Source organism: Anolis sagrei, chromosome 5 (genome assembly GCF_037176765.1).
Source record: "Anolis sagrei isolate rAnoSag1 chromosome 5, rAnoSag1.mat, whole genome shotgun sequence".
NCBI classification, from domain to species: domain Eukaryota; kingdom Metazoa; phylum Chordata; class Lepidosauria; order Squamata; family Dactyloidae; genus Anolis; species Anolis sagrei.
In genome coordinates, this window is record NC_090025.1 from 180075118 (window position 1) to 180097668 (window position 22551).

Consider the following 22551-nt stretch of genomic DNA (forward strand, 5'->3'; position numbering starts at 1 on the left):
ATTTAAATGCAGCTCTTAAGCTTTTGTTAATCCTAATTAAAAGCTATTCCACACAGGAAGGTTTTCAGGTTTTTCCTAAAGAACGGGGGGGGGGGGGGGGGCTGCACTGATAGTTTCTGGCAGAGCACCCCATACTTTAGGTACCACACCCCAGAAGTGCCATCTCTAGACAATTTTGCGTGACGACAGTCTCTGACCTGAATGGAGAGGAGTGTTTCGCTATTTGATCTTAGGAAACTAGCTGGTTTATATGGTAGGATATGCTATCTCAAGTATCCTGGACTAAAACCATGCAGGGCTTTATAGGTTAAAACCAGCACCTTAAATTGGGCCTGGAAATGAATTGAGAGCCAGTGGAGCTGACTCAGAAGCCAGGTGGTGTGTTCCCTGAAATCAGCTCTGATGAGCAGTCTGGCAGCCATACACTGGACCAGTTGCAATTTCCCTACTGGATTGAGATTGTTTGCCCTCATCCAGTCCATTATCACGTTCAGGCAATGGTTCAGGTGCGGAACTGCTTCCTTGGTTTCAGGTGGAAACGGGTAGTAGAGTTGGGAATCATCTGCATACAGATGGTACCGAACTTCAAACCGATCTGTCCCAGTGGTCATTGTAGATGTTAAACAATTGAGGATAATGATTAGTCTTGCGGGACCCCACAGCCCACAGGCCTTGGTGTTGAGAGAAAGGCGGTATAGAAGTAAAGCAAATAAATAAATAAATAAAACTCCTCCAATACCACTTTCTGGAGATGACCTGGGAGGAAGAACCAAAACCACTGCAATGCAGTTCCTCCAAGTCCCATCCCTACTAGGCACTCCAGAAGGATACCATGGTTGATGGTACTGAACACCACTGAGAGGTCTAGAAGGACCAGCAGGGTCACACTCTCCCTGTCCATTTACCCCCGAAGATCATCCACCAAGGTGACCAAAGCCTTTTCCATCCCATGACCCAGCCTGAAGCCAAATTGAAATGGATCTATGGATTGAAATTGTTGAACAGTTTTAGCTAGATAGAACAATAGTTTGATTATGCAGAAGCCAACCAACGTTATGTGTTCATAAGCAATAGATTTGTTGAGTTATTGCCTTTAACATGATAGGAGTAGGCATAGGTTATCTTCACAAGGCAGTATAGCTCCTTGTCACTCCCCAATCTTAGATAAAAGAAAAAGAAAAAAGGAAATGTATTGAATATATTTTCAGGTTGTCAAATTTGATTCTTTTTCATGTGGAATTTAGATTGTGGACTAGTTAAAGAGAATGTGTCTTTTTGCCATCTTAGCTGACCCCCCACCGCTGGTCAGTTGTTCACACTAGTTCTATATAATCATCAAAATTTTAAACAAAACATGTTAAAGAAATACAAACATTTTGGGTAATAATTCCCTATGAATGCCAGTCCATATATAGGTTGTTTACTTTAAGCAATTTTAATTTTCTTATTTTATTTATTTATTTACTACGCTTCTATACCGCCATTCTCAGTCGAGGGCGACTCAATTGCTACTGTTCAGATACTACAAAATATAAATAAATTCCACATAAACAATACCATGGATGGTCAGACAAAAGTAGTAGACTCAATAATATGGTTCTCTTCATTCTTAATGGCTCTCTGTAAATTATCCTCTTGGGATATATTTCTGTGGATTGATTGTGTACCATTGAAATACCAGTTACATACAAGTTCAGTCTAGTGTGTATCGCAATAGTCAAAGGACTACATTCTGATATGAAAAGTAGGTATTTGAATTCATTTCTCTATCCTGCTTTCATTTTCCCCCCTCAGAAACTGGCATATTATAAAGCAACCCCAAGCTCGTAATATTTTTAAATGCTTAACTAAATGGAATATTGTGCTCTTGGAGAAAAGAACATGGGGTCTGTGGTAAATTCCTTAATGCACAGCAGTTGCTGGTGACAGAAGTTTGGAGATGATGTCAGACAATTCTCTAAGGAGCATTACTGAAGGAAATTGCTAAATATTCAACACAAATGTAGACGCACTTAGGGTATCTGTGGTGGAAGCTAGCCTGTCATGCCAACCATTTGTCAATGTACCCTGAAGTCCCATTTGCTTGCTTGTGGGAAAAAAATAAAGCAATCATGACAACGATGCAAGCATTTTCTCTGGATTAATGATAGGGTGAGACCTGAAGGGCAGTAAGATGTTCCATTTGATCATTAATTCTCACAAAATGCATTGTGTCAAAGCCTTAGTTTTCAGCAAGAGAGGAAACATCTATACTGTATTTCTGCCTGGAGGTAGAGGCTTTAGTGACTGCTTCCACATATCTGCAGCAGTTTTTTATATGAAAGAGGTGTTCAGCTACAGAACTTCCACCTGTAGTGAGAAATGATATAAGAGGGGAAAAAGTTGTAGCTTAGCTTTCTGCTTGGCATGCTATGTGTTTATAGGTAGGATATGGGGTGAGAGGGATTAGAGACACATTCCAGTATATTATTCTTCCTCCTGCAAAGCCAGAGGCAGGTTTACCACTTTAACAGAGCAAGACTTGGCTGTTTCTAATCTTGGACTGAAGGAAAGGAAGCTACAGAAACACAGATCATGCTCTTTTCTGTATTATACAGTTCTGCAAAGGTGATAGATGTATTGAAAGATGTTTTGAAAGATGTTTAAATGTAAGTTCATTAATAATGACAAATAATATAATTGACTTTGTGAACAGAAGTAGAAGTATTGTCAGCTCTTACACTGAAGGCTCTGTAGCATCTTGGCATCTATTTAACTACAACAGGGTTCAAATAATAAGAAATACTAGTTTATCCTCAGCACTCCAAAGTATGAAGAAAACCTCAAATTAGAGAGACTGTAGGATTGACATTGACTGATTTTGTTTCTGCCTTCAGCACAACTTCCTTGTGCACACTATCTTATAATCCTCCTTTCCTATTTCCTTTTGCTTTGATAATTTTCAAAAAATAAATACCTTTTTCTTGTGTAGAACAGAAGTTTGCAACTGGAAAAATGATCATATGAAAAATCTCTTCCCTATTCTTATTTGAAGGATTTCAAAGGATTCTAAACTTATTTCAAGTGTTCACTATAATTTCAAGTGATAAAGTCATAAGTGGAGACCAAGTATACAGTGGTGACTTATGTGCCAGACTAGGACTGGAAAGATTTGGTTTCAAATTCCCTGGAAGCATAACGGGTATTGAGGAAAGTACAAGTGGGAGAACCGGGTGCATCTTGTAGGAAACGCAGGATATACATTTAATAAACATGTAAATTGATGTGTTTCTTTCTGCAGGTGACCCCAATGGTGTTTAGCAGAACAGAGAAGCAGAAACGGAAAGAAGAAGAGGAGGAGCGTCAGATCCTTCTGGCAGTTCAGAAAAGGGAACAGGAACAAATGTTGAAAGAAGAGAGGAGACGAGAAATGGAAGAGAAGGTCAAAGCAGTAGAAGGCATGTCAATCACTGTATAAAAAAATGCTATTTGTTATATAGGGCCGCATGGACTGAATTTGGAAATGATTGTCTTGCATGAGGAGAGGTGGATATGTAACCACTGAGAGTTAGCGCCCAAATGAGGATTGAATAGATGGAATGTTTTCTTCTGGTAGGATAATTGCATGGAACTTATTCAGATATTTAAACTGGGAGGGTAAAATTAATCATGTTCTAGGTCTGCATATTTTTTACACCAGTTGCTTATTACTTTGTACAAAGTGATAAGCGATATTGGTTGCCTTGTCTTCCACCCATCTATAAATGAGGGCTATATCTGAATTCTTTTTCAAGGGTCCTAATCACATGAAGAATCTCCAAGAATAGAGGAAGTTTTTCCCTTCAGATTATCCAGCATGGGGCTGGGGGAGATGGGGCGGGGGGTGGGTGGTGGTTGGGGGACAGACAAACACTTTAGTGCATTCCTCATCCATTGCAGGTGTACTTGATCAGAATTATACAACACCTGAATATGTCTTCCTACCTAATCAGGAGTGGAAATAGTAACTACTGGCATCTATATGTGGTGTGAATCCTTCTGAAATATTCTGCTAGAAAATATTATGTTATAGACTAGACTAAGACAATCAGTGGCTCTGGTTCATGGTATTGTATAATCGGTGGTTTGGAAATGATGAACCATTAAAAATAGAATAGCAACAGAAAAATCCACTTGAATTGCCTTAGCTATGCTTCTTTTTAAGGAACGGTGCTCCATGTAGTCATGCTGGCCACATGACCTTGGAGGTGTCTACGGACAACGCTGGCTCTTTGGCTTAGAAATGGAGATGAGCACAACACCCCAGAGTCAGACATGACTGGACTTAATGTCAGGGGACTACCTTTACCTTTACCTATGCTTCTTTTTAAAAAATAACAATACAATGAGATCCAGAAATACAAATCACCTCAATATGTAGCTGACTGACACTTTTGGCTTTCATGAGGTGGAGTTTCTTTATAATGTAATGGCTTGCTCTCAATTTGCAGAACGAGCCAAAAGAAGGAAGCTCAGAGAAGAACGGGCATGGTTGCTAGCCCAGGGAAAAGAGCTTCCTCCTGAACTTTCTCACTTGGATCCCAGCTCACCCACTAGGGATGAAAGGAAGACCAAAGACCTGTAAGTATACTGCATTGAACTTCAGAATCCATATGAAGCAGTTGATTGTCATTTTTTATGCAGGGGTAAGAAGGAGGGCCGCAGGAAATTACACTGTGTGAAAGCCAAATCATGAGAATTTATTTTTTATCATGTCAGAAGCAAATTGAGGGTACAGTTATAATGTATTTAAAAACACAAACAAAGTTAAAAACTTGGCATTATGCTAAATGTCCTTTGACCAGAAGCTGGCCACTTGGAGTGCCTCTGGTGTTGCAGTGATAAGATCCTCCATTGTGCATGTGGCAGGGCTCAGACTGCATTGTAGTAGGTGGTCTGTAGTTTGATTTTTCCGCATTTGCATGTCATGGACTCCACTTTGTAGCCCCATTTCTTCAGGTTAGCTCTGCATGTCATGATGCCAGAGCACAGCCTGTTCAGCGCCTTCCAGGTCACTCAATCTTTGGTGTGCCCAGGAGGGAGTCTCTCATTTGGTATCAGTCACTGATTGAGGTTTTGGGTTTTATCCTGCCACTTGTGGACTCTCGCTTGCTGAGGTGTTCCTGCTAGTATATCTGTTCCGTGTTCGAGTTTCTAGCAAAGCAGACGTTGGCATTCTGGCTGATACCCGAACAGAGGATGAGCCGAAGATATCAGTGCCTTGGTCCTTCATGACAATAAAAAGATGGCATTACTTGGAAAAATCTGTACCTGAATTGAATGTTCAGTATTAAGAAATTTATGCTAAAATTTGAATAAAGATGAAACTTGGAGGTTTATGTATTCATTTTTGCATTTTCACTTTGCAGTTTTGAATTGGATGATGAATTCACCGCCATGTACAAAGGTCAGTCTTTATTCCAAGTCTTAACATTTTATGTTTGTTTGGTTTGGTAGTATTTGCATCCCATATTAATGTGTAACAGTTTCCCATATTTTTACTGCTGACAGTTCTCGATGTGGTGAAAGCCCACAAGGATTCCTGGCCATTCTTGGAGCCTGTTGATGAATCTTATGCCCCAAATTATTACCAGATCATTAAGGTAAGCAGACATATAATACATTGTCTGTGATCTTGTTTTTATTTTCTGTAAACTGGATTGTTGATAATGTTATGGAATTTTACTCATTGTTTATAAGGAATGAAAGGACCCCTGTTGTGCAGCTCCACTGGCTGCCGATTCAGTTCCGAGCACAATTCAAGGTGCTGGTTTTGACCTACAAAACCCTATATGGTTCCGGTCCAGCGTATCTGTCCGAACGTATCTCCCTCTATGTCCCACCCCGGAGTCTGAGATCATCTGGGGGGGGGGGCTGCTCTCGACCCCACCACTGTCACAAGTAAGGCTGGTGGGGACGAGGAGCAGGGCTTTCTCAGTGGTGGCCCCCCACCTGTGGAACTCACTCCCGGGGGAGATTAGGGCATCATCATCCCTCCTCGCCTTCAGGAGGAGGGTGAAAACCTGGTTATGGGACCAGGCCTTTGGGCACTCTGGCAATTAAATCAGTCAATCAGGCAAGTAAGACCAGCAGGATGGATGAATGGAACGAAAAACTAGGTGTTAACAAACACTGACCATGTAAGAGGAGAAACTGGGTTTGTATTTGGTTTTAATGATTTTATTGATTTTATGGTTATATTGTATGCATGTCAACTGTGAATTGTTGTAATTTTGTGTAATTCTGTGTACGATTGTTATGATGCAGGCATCAAATTGTGCCTTGCTCCTGTAAGCCGCCCTGAGTCCCCTTCGGGGTGAGAAGGGCGGGGTAAAAGAACGCCCAAATAAATAAATAAATAAATAACCTGTTTAAGGATGTACATCACCTTGAAAGTCAGTTACGTAGCCTGAAATATTGTGATACTTTTCAGGCTCCCATGGATATCTCTAACATGGAGAAGAAGCTAAATGCAGGTCAATACTACACTAAGGAAGAATTTATGGGTGACATGAAGATCATGTTCAGGAACTGCCTTAAATATAACGGTGAAAACAGTGGTAAGCTTTTGAAAAGGAAGTCCAGCAATTGCATACAGTTAGTTAGAAAGCTCCTGGCGTGGATGGGAAATACAAGAAGAAAAGCCAACAATTCTTCATTTACAACAAATGTGAAAATTAAAGGAAGTGTATTTCCACAGTTTATTCTGCTTCCAAAGTTGGCGGGGTGGGGGACCCAAAACTTCACTGTGGTATGGGTTAGAATGGCAGAGAATGAAGACACCACAAGAAGCAAGAGAACCTGGGGCTATTAGTTGTGGAGAAAGATCTAAATCCATTACTTGGTTCCAACTAGAGTAAACCCATGCAACTAGTGGGACTTACATAAGCATTGCCTTACCTTTCAGCAGTTGATTCAATTTGTCTGGTCTGGTCAAGGTTAGCAATTGGATTTAGGCCATTATTGCACATTAAATTCAAATCTTTTAACCATTAGGAGTCTTGTGTTTTATTATTTTCTTCACCCTGCAAGTTCTGGTCCTATTCTGTGCTACCATTAGACTAGAAATGAATCTTCTCTCGCACAGGATTTACATTCTTAGAATCATAGCTTTCTTTTTAACATTGGGGTTCACAGTCTGAAATTGTGTGTGACGACTAGATTCTACAGTCATTGCACACTCTTTTCCAGCTTTTGATAATATATTTCTTTTTCTTTTGTTTTAGTCAAAGCACAGAGAAAGTATAGTTCGATTTCAGTGCTAGCTCTAAACAAAGGAGATATATAAATGTTCAGAGTTCTTCTGCCTGTGAAACTAATTTTCTTCTATTTGCTTGTCTGAATACAGAATACACTAAAATGGCTTATAACTTAGAAAGATGCTTCCACCGGGCAATGATGAAGCATTTCCCCGGAGAAGATGGTGATACAGATGATGAGTTCTGGATTAGAGAAGATGGGAAGCGTGAGAAAAGAAGCCGTCGGACTATACGTTCTAGTACAGGAAATGTATGGACTCGATCAAGGGACTATGAAGGGTCCGGCAAGAAACAACAGCATATACAAAATGGAGGAAAACTTCCACCTCATAAGGCAAAACATAGAGTTTCTGCTTCTTCCTCTTCTCCTTTCTTGTCTGCAGAGGATCCAAGTAGCAGCTCAAGTCTGCCCCCTGGAGAAGTGGCCTCTTCCAATGGCCGAGGCTTCTTGCGTTCACACCACTATGGTGGAATGCCCAGTCGCATATCCCATCCAGGACAGGTGGTGAGTACCAACCCAGCAATCTAAGATAATATAATTTTTTTGACAAAAGTTGTAAAGGAGTGGCCAAGATAGTAGTTTTGTATGCCATACCTCCTTCTAAGTCTCACTGGTGACTTCTGTCTTCCTGTGCAGAGGCCAGCAGTACCTGGAACGTTTAGTGTTCTGCATGTATCAAATCCAACAAAACCATATGGATCACCTCGAGTACCAGAACCACATCCTGGTGACCCAGGTCATCAGCACCAGCACTTTGCCATACAGGTATGAAATGGATTATCTCCCAAGCTTCCATCTACAAGTGTAAAAGGAAGCCTGAGATTTAAAAAGCTCAAGCCTGCCTAATGAACCTTTTAGACAAAAATAAACAAACAGATAGGAAGGACCAAGGGACAGGAATTATGTGCATTACATACACCAGAATTGAAGAACTATTTTTTTAAGTTGGAAGGCTGCAAGCCACAAAAATGGTTGGGATCAAAGTAGGAGGAGCTATCATTCCCCTTCCACAGTCTCAATTAGGCTTAAGACAAAAGATGTAAGGTTTTTCTTTTTTTCTGGAACAAGTGGGAAGAGCACAACCTTCATTTGTCCATCTGCTAAAAGCAAACATCATGGTAAGAATCACAAAAGCCATTCATATTTTTTAAAACCCAACACTGAAGCAATACATTCTAAAAGTCTTCTGAAGTGTCTGTACTGATTGGACTAAGTTTAAATAAAAGAGACAAGATCTATGGAGGTCCTGTTTCGTGCTCACCAGTCTGAACAGATTTTAATCATTATGTTTTGAATCTCATGTGAATGTCAACATGAGATTGACAAACCTCTGTTTTCGTCCCAGTTTTAGGCCTAAATCCAGACAGGAACAGGTCTAAATACAGTAGTAAGCTTCCATCAAAGCTATCTAGATTGAGAGGTAATCCCCTTCTTTTAACACCTTACCGAGCACTTAGTACACAGTTGTAATCTACATTTGTTGTTTAGTGATCAAAAACAAGACATCCTACATTCTTGTTCAGAATTTGGGTGCTTGATTGTTTCTGTGACATGCCCAATATTTATGAAAAATTGAATCTTCCTTTTTCCCCCTCCTATTTCCTCCTTCAGCCTACAGTTGGACTGAATGATCCTAGAGGACATCAGCTTACTGTTTCAGAGAAGCAAGTATGTGCTGGGCCAATGCACGTCTCCACAATAGGACCACCTGGATCCCTGCAGTTTGGTCGAATGAATGGTCCTCCCTCAGAGGCCAATATGTACTCACCTGCTCAGTTCCAGCAAGGATTTATTTCTCCAAGGCACAATGGACCCCCTGTGAGACAACCAGAGACCTCAGAACCTCGCCCTAGCCATATGTATAGACCTTATAAATATTTTAACCACGCACATCCTGCTGTGTGGAATGGAAGCCATGATGCAGCAAACCAGATGGCACTAGGCATAGATAAGAAATCTCCAATGGGTCCATGCCCCCCTCTGCCACCTCATGCTTTGAGCCACATGATGGAATCGCGAGCATTGAGACCACCTTTGCCATCTAATCAGTGGACTGAGCAAGCCAATTTCCTACCTCATGGAGCTCCACCCTCAGGATATATTAGACAACCAGGAAAAAGCCCTGGTCAGCGAATGCAACAGCAGCTTCCACCTTCTTTATTTGGGCCTGCACCTCAAATGCAGAGAGGGGCTCAGGGTGGGGATTCCATGATGGACAGTCCAGAAATGATTGCTATGCAGCAGCTGTCCTCCCGGGTATGCCCACCTGGTGTGCCTTATCACCCTCGCCAGCCTCCTCCCCCACACTTACCAGGACCATTTCCACAACTGGCCCATGTGGCAACTACAAATGTTCAATCTCCAAAACCAATTCTAGGGAATGAAAATTCTCAGGATACCACTCAGACAGCAGAGCCAGAAGACAATGGAGGTAATTATATATCCTTATACTAAAACAAACATGGCTTTTCCTTCAGCCAAACTAAATAAGGTCCATTTGTTTTCTGTGGTACTTTCTGATCTCTTAAACACAATAATCTGTACCTAGTCAGAGACAGCTGTTCTTTATGGTCAATGAGTTATATTAGGGGCTCTTCCTTTTTAGTGTTTTTTCACAGAAAACGTTCATATGTATGAGATACTAATCTAAACTATGGCATAGAACATACTGTAAACAGTACATTGAATAACAGATCAGGGCATTATTAAGTACAGCACAATAGAAGACAAATATGTTGGGTTTCAGTTCCCAACAGTTCTAGCTAACATGATCAATGAACAAGATTTTGGGAGATTATGCAAGTCTGGTACACGCTGTTGCAGTTTTTCCTATTCTGACTCTATTTTTTTTATTTTGAAGCAAAATCTTGGAAGGTACCACAGAATATTCTATTATATTACAGATTTGTTTATAAATGTATGTGTAAATAACTGGTAATTAAGTTCCAGCCAGAAGGCTATGGAATCACACACTCCCATCTAAATCTTCTGGTCACTTCTGGAGTAATGATCTATTGATATAGAGATAGTTTATGTTAAATATAGTTTCTAGCGTTAAACCTCATTAACAGTCAACATATAAAAGATAAACAAACATTAATACCATAGAAAATACTGCAATATCAAGGCTTCAATCCGGGATTTATGTGTTAAAAATGTGCTCTAGTAATGAGTTACAGTCCTTGATGTTAAAGTTGCTTAAGTTTGTGTAATAGGGAAGAGTGTGAGCAGACAAGCCCCTACCTTCTTAATGGAGCCCCAGTGGTGCAGTGATTTAATCCCTTGTGCTGGCAGGACTGCTGACCAAAAGATCAGTGGTTCGAATCCAGGGAGCAGGGTGAGCTCCTATCTGTCAGCACCATCTCCTCATGCAGGGACATGAGAGAAGCCTGCCACAGAATGGTAAAACATCTGGGCATCCCCTGGGCAATGTCCTTGCAGACAGCCAATTCTCTCACACCAGAAGTCACTTGCAGTTTCTCAAGTCGCTCCTGACACAGAAAAAAAATTAAATCTTGAAAGTTTGTATATTCATGCACATTGTATTGGCCCCCTTTACCATGGTTCAACATTGCATGTTGTAAAGCACAAACACTGGTTAACATGAACATGAAATGAACCCAATCTATCTCATAAAATGTGGCTGATACTTTTGTTAATTATCCCCTTCCTTATTGGGGTTCAGTGTGACTCTTAAACGTAGACTTATGGCTGTGTTATTCTGTGAATTCTTTATGGTATGTGTGGCCTGATTACAATACTGACTTGATAGCTAGAGACAGGTTTATAACAACAAGAATAGGTTTGTTAAATGCAGTAGAAAAATATAATAACCTCTAATAATCTGTTATTTAAGTACCACAACACCATAGGTAGTTTTCCCTTTTTCTCCAATCCAGATCCCTTGTTGCTTCAGCTTCAACCTCCCCCCACCAGATCAAATCATTTTGGGTCAACTTCAATCCCACATCATACTCATAGAAGCAAGCCTTTGCCTTTTCATAGGTTCTGTTCCCCCCTTTCAGCTTCCTTGAGTTATGATTGACTACCTTGGTGCCGATTGCTTAATGCTTCCTTCACAATACTATATTGCTTTGGGGCTTTAGAATAGCCATATAACAGCTGACTACTGTTGCCCGTTCCTAAAATGAAAAAGATTTGAGTGATTTTTTCCATATATGATATAACTTATCAATGCCTTCTATTTGTTTTCAATTCCCTTTGTACAGTGGAACCTCCACCAGGAATTGAAAAGAAAACTCAATGTATTGGCCTTTCTGAAGGAACTTACCCCAAGCTGCTACCTCATTCCAAGCCACATTTGCAAATGGATTGTTCCAGGCAGAACTTGACACAGGAAGGGGAGGGAGATGATTCTGAAACTAAAAATGATCCAAAAGCAAACCAGAGCAAGAGCATGTGGCCGTCAGAAAGTAACTATACAAAAACAGTAGCCCAGGGGTGTGTGCGGGATGTCGTAACAGCAACAGAGAGAGGACCTGTGCCTGAAAATGGTGCTGTAGGCGAAGGGCCGTCCAGTGGTGCAGAAGGAAAAACAGTGGCTACAAATATAATGGAGACTCCCCGTTGCACTATGGGGAAAAACCATTTGGAAACAACTGTGCCTTGTATTGGACAGGGAACCAGTGTACCTGTTGGTATAGATGGAAATCCAGTGGGAGGCACCTCTGGTCAGTTTGCCCCATTCTATATGCCCAATGTGGAGTATCCAAATTCATCAACACAGTACCACATCAATCCAGGATTGCAGGGATTCCGTCCTATGGTGGGAGGGAAGTCCACTTCAGTGTCCCACTCACAACATTTTTCTGCTCGGGGTCTTCAGCCCAATAATGGCAGCCACAGTATTTTTCCTCGTTACCGTCCCCACCAGGGAGTTCCATACCCATACCAGGCACAACCTCCTCCTTCATATCACCATTACCAACAGCCTCCTTACTATACTTGTCCCCAAGGTTACTCAGAATGGCAAAGGCCATTTCCACCCCAGTCAAGTCCTGTTGGACAGCCACATGCACAGTCACCTCTGGCTAGGCCTCCTTTCTCAGACAGAAGGACCATGGACATGCAGGGTTGTGAAGTACTTAGTACAGCTGTGGCTTCCCCAAACCGAATAAACACGACAGCCACCAAAGACATTCCAAGCAGTGGGCAGGAGCTGCCATCGGAGACCGAGAAACCAGAGGAGTCTCAAGAAAGGCCTGAGAGTCCTAAAGAATTCCTTGATTTGGACAACCATAATGCAGCCACCAAGAGACAGAGATCAGTTGCAGCAGGAGAGTACTTGTATGGTTCTCCCCCACCACCCATAAACTCTTCAGGGCTTGGATTTGGCCCATCTACTTTCCCACATCATGGTGTCATGTTACAAACAGGGCCATCTTATGCATCACGACATCCAGCCAGTCACTTCCAGCCTAGGGCTTATGGATCATCAGTAAATACACGCTTGTCATCTCATCCGCCCACGAGCCATCCTAATGGCCTTGTTCATGAAGGATCTTTGTATCATTGCCAAGAAGACAATGTGGGCCACTTCCAGGCCTTAGTGATGGAACAGACAGGACGTGGAGGAGGCATGGGTGGACTCTCTACGGATCTGTATAGAACACCAGGGTAAGACTATGGGACAGGAAAGTGGGAGCAGAAAGAGGGAGGTGGTTGCTGTCAAATGTAAGGCTCAAACAGTAACATTTCAAGCAACTAAAGAGCTTCAAACAACATTAGCATTTGTGAAAGAGCTTCACAAATAACATTTGAAGCACAGGCAGTTGGATCTTGTCATGATGAAAAACATTGCACAATACAGTACAACTCCATATCCATGGGGAATATGTTCCAATGCACACAAACTTCCCCATGGATACCAGAAGCTGTGGATAATAGGTAGTCCCATATTTTAATTGTACTTGAGTTAGAAGCAAACCATTGAATCTTTCTGGAATACCTGGAGAGGTCCACAAACACTTTTGGCAACAGGGCAGGGAAGTGAAACCATGGATCATGAACTTACAATGATTTTTCTTTCATTTAGTGAACTCATCAGGGCTTCTTGTTTTGGGAGAGAGTGTTAATGTACTTCATACTGACAGAGACCGTGGCTCTAGTTCTTATTGTGGAAGGTTCTTACGTTGCTAAATCTTTTTTTATCAGTCTTTGTCTTCCTATCCAACGTATTTATTATTTATTTATTTATTTACAGCATTTTTACTCCACCCTTCTCAACCCGGGGGGGGGGGGGGGGACGGGACTGGGACTCAGAGTGGCTAACAAAGACAGCAATTGGATGCCACAAATCAATAACAGTATAAAACTATAAATACATACAGAGTTAAAACAATAGCAATTAATTATAACCAATTTATAACAGTCATTAAATTAAAAACAATACTCAGTCCACAAACTCATTAATAGAACAATAAAACTGTATCCTCATATATATCATCTTGCCAATCAATTTCCAGTCAAAGCGCTGCTTTATGTTTATTATCTGAAAGCCTGGTCCCAAAACCAAGATTTTAATTTCTTCCTGAATGCCAGGCAGGATGGGGTCAATCTTAAATGAAATGAGATAATGCAGCATACACATACATATTTCCATTTTTTCAATTGTAAGACACAATTGATTGTAGAGTGCACCCTGATTTTAGTACCACTTTCACCGACAAAAATATATAAGATATAGCTGAGATTCTCAGATGCATTCCATTTTTTTAGTTGTTTATATAGGGAAAAAGTGTTTCTTAGAATTAAGGAAATACAGTATTTACATAGAGAGAAGAGATTGTTTAAATTTTGTTTAATCTGTGGTCCATTCATATATTCAGCATGACGAAAGAATGGCTATCTAATTTATTTTAATCTGTTACATAAAAACCCATTTACTGTTAACCTCTGATATTACACAAGTCTAATCGAGTGGGAACATTGCAGGATTAAAGTGGGAGCAAACCCAGATGTCACCCTCTGTACCAAAGGCATTTGTAGCATATAGGTGTATGTTTTTAGATGCATGCAAAAGAGCATGTGGTTTTCAAGGTGATTTCTCCATTGTATGTGATTCCAGAATGCATATGCACCACCCACCAGTCCCATTCCCAAAGGTGCCTGCACCAGCACGGGAAGAGATACCACCACAAAAACCACCAGTGTTGCCTCTAGATCAAGTAAGTGCTAATGCAGAGCACAAATTGATGTACTATGTTTGTTTATTGTCAGACGGGAATGATGTGTAATGTTATGTAATTTAAGTGAAAAGAGATTGAGAGGAGCCATTTGTAAACTGATCATACCAGGAAGTTTTTCTTCCTGATAAGTTAGCATGTAATGGGAGTCTAAGGACTACATGCAAGTCCCAACAACAGTAGACTTGTTAAGTCATGTGAATGTTGTTTTTACCGAGTTCCCATTGGTTCAATTGGTTTATTGTAACTGGTGCAAGCAATAGAATGGAGGCCTGAATGTAGGAATATCTTTAGCAGGTCTCATTTCGGTTGCAGAATGAGGTGATAATAGTTCTGGGGTAAACTGAGAATCAAGATAGAGTTGCTTCTCCTTTGGAGAATAGAAATATGAAGTGGTAGGTTTTTGTAAGGACTTGAGGGGAATTTTTTTAAAACCTTTCCTACATACAATTTTTTCTTTCCCTAAATCCATCTCCCCAAATCTGCTATTCCTTTGACCTAGAAGGGACACTCCTCATAATTTGACTGCACAGTTGGTATTTGTTTTAAAACCCTACTGACATGTTAAATGGCTTCATATACTGAATATACTGTCTAGTGGACCAGCTTTAAAAAAATCATTCTGAAACAGGTAATGTTTCTCTTTCTCTTTAGAGCTAGTCTAAGGAGGGAAGGATTTGATGAAGATGAGAGCCACATGTGACTGGATAAGGGATAAATGGAACATTCTTTCTACCATCATCTTCTTTCCCAGCAAGGTTTGACTTCCAAGGTCTGGTGGAATACTGTACCTCGGTAGCTTTCTTTTAACATGAAGCCTCTCTTGCTCTGAGCCACCTCTGCAAGCTGTCTCAGTGACACAGAAGGAGCATCTCAGTTTGATTACTTTTGTATGACCAGAGACTTCATTGAACATTTAAAGAAACTCTGTTTGAGGGAAATGAAACTTTCATAAACTGCTAAAACTCAGGTATATTGTTCAGGGTGAAAAACAAGAGACTATAGAAAGTACTTGTATTAATTTGTGTGTTTGGAAAGGAATCCAGTTTACAGATTTTTTTTAACCTATTGCCTTTAAAAAGTCTTTCTGTTGTTGAATGTATTGTATGTTATTAGGGTGGGACTGGTTGGCCCAAAATGTTGTGGGCATAGCACTGGGAATATCATAAACTGTTTACAATCATTTCACATTGAAATTTTTCAGGAGAGGGTGGATGCAGGAAATAGTTTTTGGTTGGCACCGCTCTCAGTAATCTGGGGCTTAAGCACGATCTAATGATTGAAGTTAGGAACTGCTCAGAAGAATTCGGTGCTCCCCTCTCCTGCCTATCGATTATATGCACTGCCAGTTCCTGTCATTATAGGAACAAGAAAATCAGGAATTAGAATTTCTAGAGAACTGGAAATTCCATGTAAATTCATCATTTTCTAAATAATTTATGATTGGGAATAATATGACACTAAGCATTAAAAGGGACAGGAAATGCTAGAATATAGGCAGCTTTACGACCACTGTAACATTCAACTGAGGAAAAGAAAAGATCTATAATGACTACTTTCATCTCAAACTAATTTGTTTTACGATCCTATAAGAACCATTCAGAAATTGAGAGCCTTCCTCTTCATTTTAGCAGTTTGGTGTTAAAAGATGGAGAGATTATTTATATAAAAAGGAACAACATTTGATTCTGTATTCAATCTCTGAAGCATTTAAGTTGAGTGGGTAGACAATATAAACCAGAACTTTCTCTGTGTTGCAAATACAATAGATGTTAGAGACTTCGGAAGCAAATATTTTGTCTAAATGGGAAATATGTCAAATAGTGTAAACTGTCAGATGAGCTTTTAAGAATGGGAAATATTGCTGATGTGTTGGCAGACTTATGTGAAAATATCAGAAGAGGAGACAAGGGGATATTACAGATCTGTATAACAGTACATAATGCATTCTTCTGTAAAATCTGTGGCATTGCTGTCACTTGCCAATTCTAGCATATAGGAGCTTAATAGGCATGAAAACAATCTAAAACAATCATAAGAAAGGTATTCATTGCCACCTAGTATGAAATAATCTGATGCTCTGATTTGTCTTGAGTGAATCTCTGGCCCAAATTTTAATGCAAATTCAGAAAGAGCACAAATATGATGGATGCTATAAATTTGAATCCTTTTTTATTTGGATTATGGCTTTATTGAGATTTGAAACAAGCCTTAAGAGAAGAGTTTCCCTTTTCTCTCACTCTTTTCTTATTGTTCCCTTTTTCCCTTTCAGAGCATGAAAAAAATTTCGACTGCAGTGATCTGTTGAGATTCACTTGTAGTTACAGGAATGGGTGCTTTCATCAGCTAAAGCATGTTGATAGCAATTTGCTCCCAGTCTCACCACTGGCACAATTTCAAGGCCAAGTTACAGACAGATTCAAAACTACATTGCTAGTGGCCAATTTTGTTAAGTTCAGATAAGTAGGACAGGTCAGTAGCCCAATGTAATTTGAGTTTATACATATAAATCTAAATGTTCTTTGTTTAAAATAATGTTTCTCTGTTTTTGAGGGGCGAGGAGGTTGGCTATCTTGAAGACGTTCTGCCTCCTCTGGGAAAGAAGGCAAGGCTTCAACCAGACAGCAATGATGATGATTAATTTTTATTCATCTCTTTCTATGGATTGAGATGGAAAACAACAAAAACGTACAATGCAATATCGGTGAAAAACACATAAACTCGTTAAGAATATATGACATCAGTTAAAGAACAGTATCAACAATCAATCCATACTTTAACATTTATAATTTTCTTATTCTTAACTTTGAAAATGTAACAGACAGCTATTTCCTAGTTTTCTAGTTAGTGACTGAGTACTCTGTGAGCCCTTTTATGACTCAGCAATAGATTGCTTGATAGTGGTTTCCAAAGCTTTTGTATAGCATAATGAGGAAACTGTTTCAAACAGTAGCCTTCCACATCTAACCATCTGTGTCTGTTTAGTGTACAGATGGGATGCATCACATTCCAAATGTGAAACAACAAAATCAAACCTTGTCACATAAAGACTTATCCATACTTTTCTCTCAGCTATGAAGGTGGGGGAATATATCCCTTATCTGAAAATATATTCACTCTTTAAGGCACTTTTGCAATTTCTGACATAAAGAGAACACATTGCTGAGCCATACTAATCTTGGAAACGCTACTTGACCAGCCCCAAAGATTTGGTTACTTTCAGTCAATAATACTACAAATTCTGAGGTAAAAACAGTAGCATTTGAAAAAAGTTAGATTCGTGTCATTTTTCTGTATAATCCCTAAGTGAAACATTTACTAAAGCATGCCTTTCTTCACTACAATATGACAAGATAAGGGCTGATTCAGTCAGAACATTTGCAGTACTCAAGTATTACTTTATAGAGGTGGAGGATACAGAAAGTAAAAGCAGGATTTTGTAATGTCAGAATATTCAGCTGCTCTGAACAAGGAGGAAGAAAAGCAAATAAGAAAATGGAACTACTTAATTTGCATTAGGAAATGATGAGCTTTTGATTCAGGACCCAGATACAGTTAGTTGCTCGTAGCAAACGTTTTCCCCCATAAGTATGAGCACAAAGTATAAATCATGATGGGTTTTGGAGGCTCTATGAAGCTATAACAGCTAGGCACTTCACCCAATTTTTTTGGAGTCAACCTTAGTTTCATAGGTGCTCTTAACTTTCTGCTTATTTGGAGTATTTCCTAAGCCCAAGAGGGTTCATTAGATATTAGACCATCCTTCTTGCATATTATGAGAGGATAGGTGGTGAACAGCTAGGACTGAAAATTTTTTTGAAATTTGGTTATGAATCATTGCTAGAGAAATAGAAGAAAAACTAAGTAGCAATACAATGACAAAAGTTTTTCCTACAGATCAAATATTTATCAAAGATGTTCTTCGTGGCAACAATGTTTCTTAATATAAATTTAGGTGTTGATGAAGAATGCAGAGAGAACATTGGATATCATTATTGAAGGACTTAAGCATAGATCTCATGTTTGGCAAGAAGTTATGTGCTATCAGATTTTGTAACTAATTTGTTTTAGCAATTACATAATTGTTTCTTATTAGGTGGTTAGCAAAGGCTGCCAAATTTCGGCTGTGTCCTTTAAAAGAGGATATGCAAACTCAATTTAGTAACAGAAGACCCATAAAGAACTCTTAATTGTGGATGATCAGTCCTCCTAGCACAAATAGAAATATTGCGTTGGATTTAGCCCCACTACCTACCAGCTGACCACAAGATGTCAGTCCTATACAAAATCCATTAAACAGCAAGAGCTTCTAAATATTTTGGTCCTGACTTCTCCCTCCAGTTGATACACATGCAAATTATAAGTAATTGTTTATATAATAACCTGTGCACCTACAAAAGTTGGTGCTTTGTTCTTCCATGCTAGTTGATGGACACTGAACCCTAATAGAATTATTTAGCAATAAAACAGTGGTTCTCAACCTGTGGGTCCCCAGATGACATCTTGTACTTGCATTGCTAGAGTGGCTAGAATTATTTTCCCCCCTGTCTATATTCTACATTTTGCAACAAAAAGTTATGTTTTCATGTTTCAAGTACCCTCTTTTTCCTGCTGCATAGCCTCTTACGGTACTGCTGAATTTTATCAAAGGGCAATAAGAGAGATGTTCTCATGGTCATTAAAAAGGATAAGAGTTTCTACCTGGGAGCAGAAAAGGAAGAATGTAATTTGCCTATTTTGGGACATAAGAAGAAAGGAGAATGTTCCTATGGGTGGATGCTGATACTCTATTTGATGTTTGCCTGTTTGGAGGCCTTGCAAAACAGGACTGTGAACCACAATTGTAAGAGGCTTCTCATCATCAAGCTGTGAAAATCTATCACTGATAAACTCTGGGAGAAATCTAACAAGCTCTAGACTGCATGTGGCAGTGTTTGACTGAGTAAATTAAGTCCTCATCTGGGCTTCAGAAGAGAGATCTGCTTGAGCCTTTCATGCCACAACAAACTGAACTTCTTCACATGGCTGGAGGCTTCCATCAAGAGAGCCCATCATTTGAGAGTTGACACCTGAAATAAGAGTGACTGACTGAATTCTTCCCGTATGCTCCTCTTTCCCCCCAGCTGGGGCTCAGGTACCTCACTCAGCTGCCTTTTCTGCTGCTCCTGAAAAGCCCTGATCACTTTGCCTGCCCATGGAGCGCCGCATCAGGGATCCTTTCCTCTCCACTTTTGCTGCTGCAAAGAGCTGGGTTTGAACTCTCCTGGTCAATAGTGGAAAGGGGATTGCTATTTATTTTTGTATTGTGTATATTTTGTCTTTGTCTACTGATTCCCTGAGAGTGACAGTTACCTCAATAGTTAGGTTAATATTGTGTGTCTGGGTAATTTTTTAAGGATCCTTTTTTTAAAAAGCTTGATCCTTAGAGATCTGTAGATTTTATTTCCATAAGAAGTTGTTATTTTGTATAAAGTATGTTCTTAAAATAGCAGTCTGAGCCTGGTCTGTGTTTAATTTCATCTCCCCAATGAAATTCACAAAGCTACCATATACAAAGCTCATCAGTCTATCAAGAGCATTACCTTGATCAGCAGTGGTTCTCCATGATTTCAAGTTGAAATCATTCGATCACCTGTAAGCAGAAATCCTTCGTATTAGAAATGCTGGTAACTTTTTCTGCACACAAAGCATTGGGATCCACTACAAAGGACTTTCCCTCTCTGGAAGGTTCATATTTGACCAGTTAAGTGATAAAATAATTGGAAGCCTCGTAAATTGGTTAATTGCTGCCTGGAATGTTTCAAAGATGTAATATTAATACTGTAGCAAAGTGACACTATTTTTCCCCCTCTTTATTCTTTCATCCAGTAGAAAGAACTATGGAATCGCAGATACTATTAATTCACTTCACTAGGTTAAAACTATTTTATAACTATCTCAAGTAGCATTTTTGTGCAATTACATTTGAATAAGGTACCGTGTTTTCCAGCATATAAGACGACTTTTTAACCCTGGAAAATCCTCTCAGAAGTCGAGGGTCATCTAATATGCCGGGTATTAAATTTATTATATTAAATATTTTGCAAGGGATGAATAAATGTTGCTTAAAGGGTGGGCGGCAAGGGTGGCAATCAAAAGCCTCAAGTCTTCCAGGCGGCTTCTCCTCCTCCTCTCCATAAAGCGCCCCCGCGGGAAAAGCAAGAGCGGGCCCGAGGAAGTGGGGCATAGCTAAACCGCCCGCGGTGGGCAGGGCAAGGCGGGGAGGCTTCCTTCCGGGAGGAAGAGGAACAGGAAGAGGAAGGAAGGAAAAGAGAGAGAGAAAGCCAGCCGAGAACTTCTTTCTTTCTTCCTCCTGCCTGTGCTTCCTCCTCCTCAGCGGAGACATGTTGGCGGGCCCTCCTGTCCAGTTCTGTATCAAGGTAACAGACATTAGATTAGAAGGGAGTTTGAACCGTGGCTTTCCCCCTCCCTTCCTTTTTCGTATTTCGAGTTAGGAAGTGCACCAAGGAGAAGTTTCCCCCTCCTGGGCAGGAAAGCCACCACTTCACCAAACCCAAGCCCTTCTTCTGCAGCTTTGGTGAAGCCCCCTGCCCTGTGTGGCGTGGGTCAATCTCCCTCCCAAAGACTGCTAATAAACAAACCGTTTCCTGTTGGGAAACAGTGGAACTCCCTGCCGTGGGGTGTGGTGGAGGCTCCCCCTTTGGAGGCTTTTAAGCAGAGGCTGGGTGGCCATCTGTCGGGGTTGTTTTGAATGCAATTTTCCTGCTTCTTGGCCGAATGGGATTGGACTGGATGGCCCACGAGATTTCTTCCAACTCTATAATTCTTTGGATGCAATTTTCCTGCTTCTTGGCCAAAGGGGGTTGGACTGGATGGCCCACAAGGTCTCTTCCAACTCTATGGTTCTATGTTCTATGTTCTATGTTCCATCACCCAGTGGCTCCGTCACGTCGCCACCTTCGCTGGAGGAGGCCCTCAGGGAGAGTGAAGCCTGACAGAGGGAGCCAAGCGGTGCCAGAGGGGTGCAGGAGCAGCTGCTTCAGGTGTCCTGCTCCAGAGGGAGGGTAGCTACACGCCTCCTCTACCCTTGGCATCCTGAGCAGCATGGTCTGAGGAGGAGGGGGGGCGCAGAGAGGAGGAGCGGCAAGCCATGGAGACCACTGGGCTGTCCCCGCCGGCGGCAACCTAGTGCTGGCTCTGCCTTGCCTCTGGCAGAAGACAACCCTCAAGCCTGGAGTGAAGAAAGCTCTCCTCCTCCTCAGGCATGGCAACAGGAGGAGTAGGATGGAGGGGGAGAACAGAGGAGAACAGAGGGGGGCATGGAGAGGGGATCAGCAAGCTGCATTGCCATGGAGAGCACTGGGCTGTCCCCGCCGGCGGCGGCCTGTGCTGACTTTCCCTCACCATGAGCCTCTGAGAGAAGACAACCCCCCAAGCTTGGAGAAAAGAAAGCTCTCTCAAATACTGCAAAAAAGAGCTGTGGTCTTATACGGTGAGTATATCCTAAACATTCAATTTTGGATGGAAAAGTTGGGGTCGTCTTACACCCCCCAGTCATTTTCTATGCCAGAAAATATGTTAGATAAATTATTCAAATAGAAAAAGCCCGAATGTGATTTCCAAAAGGCACTACAACTTAGTTCCGCTTCAAAGGAGTCTGCATATTTTGTATCACTGTGTGTTGTAACCCAAGAGGAGCTACAGACAAGGAACCTGCAGAGCAAATAGTGTCAGCTGTCTCAAGTAAATTAACAAAACCACATGGGAAACAAACAAAAAAAAAGATGGCTGACCCAAGTAAACATGTAATATCCCAGTTTCTCTTTATATTTTGGTTCTTGCCAATGTAAGACTTTGTATCCTTCAGACGTGTTCTGTTCAAGATTTATAATCGTGATTGAGAATGTGAAATAAACATACCAGCATGATAGGAATATGTAATGCTGCAGCTATTCTGGGTGCAATACTACAACCTTCTAGCTTGCTATCTGTATGAGTACATGACTATATGCTCCTCCTGGGGTACGAGGGAGTGACTTTAGGAGGGAAAATGTGGATTTTAGTAGGC

General features: G+C 40.7%; 1 protein-coding gene across 1 annotated transcript in view; it reads left to right on the forward strand.

Moving 5' to 3' along the window:
• CECR2 (CECR2 histone acetyl-lysine reader) overlaps positions 1 to 19974 on the forward strand; it is a 108844-nt gene extending 88870 nt beyond the window's left edge. The window contains exons 9-19 of the mRNA XM_060776683.2: positions 3281 to 3437; positions 4470 to 4599; positions 5388 to 5425; positions 5530 to 5621; positions 6452 to 6578; positions 7367 to 7782; positions 7915 to 8043; positions 8890 to 9709; positions 11508 to 12915; positions 14366 to 14465; positions 15138 to 19974. Coding sequence (XP_060632666.2) covers positions 3281 to 3437; positions 4470 to 4599; positions 5388 to 5425; positions 5530 to 5621; positions 6452 to 6578; positions 7367 to 7782; positions 7915 to 8043; positions 8890 to 9709; positions 11508 to 12915; positions 14366 to 14465; positions 15138 to 15143 — 3423 coding nt within the window. The 3' untranslated portion in view covers positions 15144 to 19974. The remainder of the gene's footprint in view (positions 1 to 3280; positions 3438 to 4469; positions 4600 to 5387; positions 5426 to 5529; positions 5622 to 6451; positions 6579 to 7366; positions 7783 to 7914; positions 8044 to 8889; positions 9710 to 11507; positions 12916 to 14365; positions 14466 to 15137) is intronic.
• Positions 19975 to 22551: the final 2577 nt, after the last annotated feature.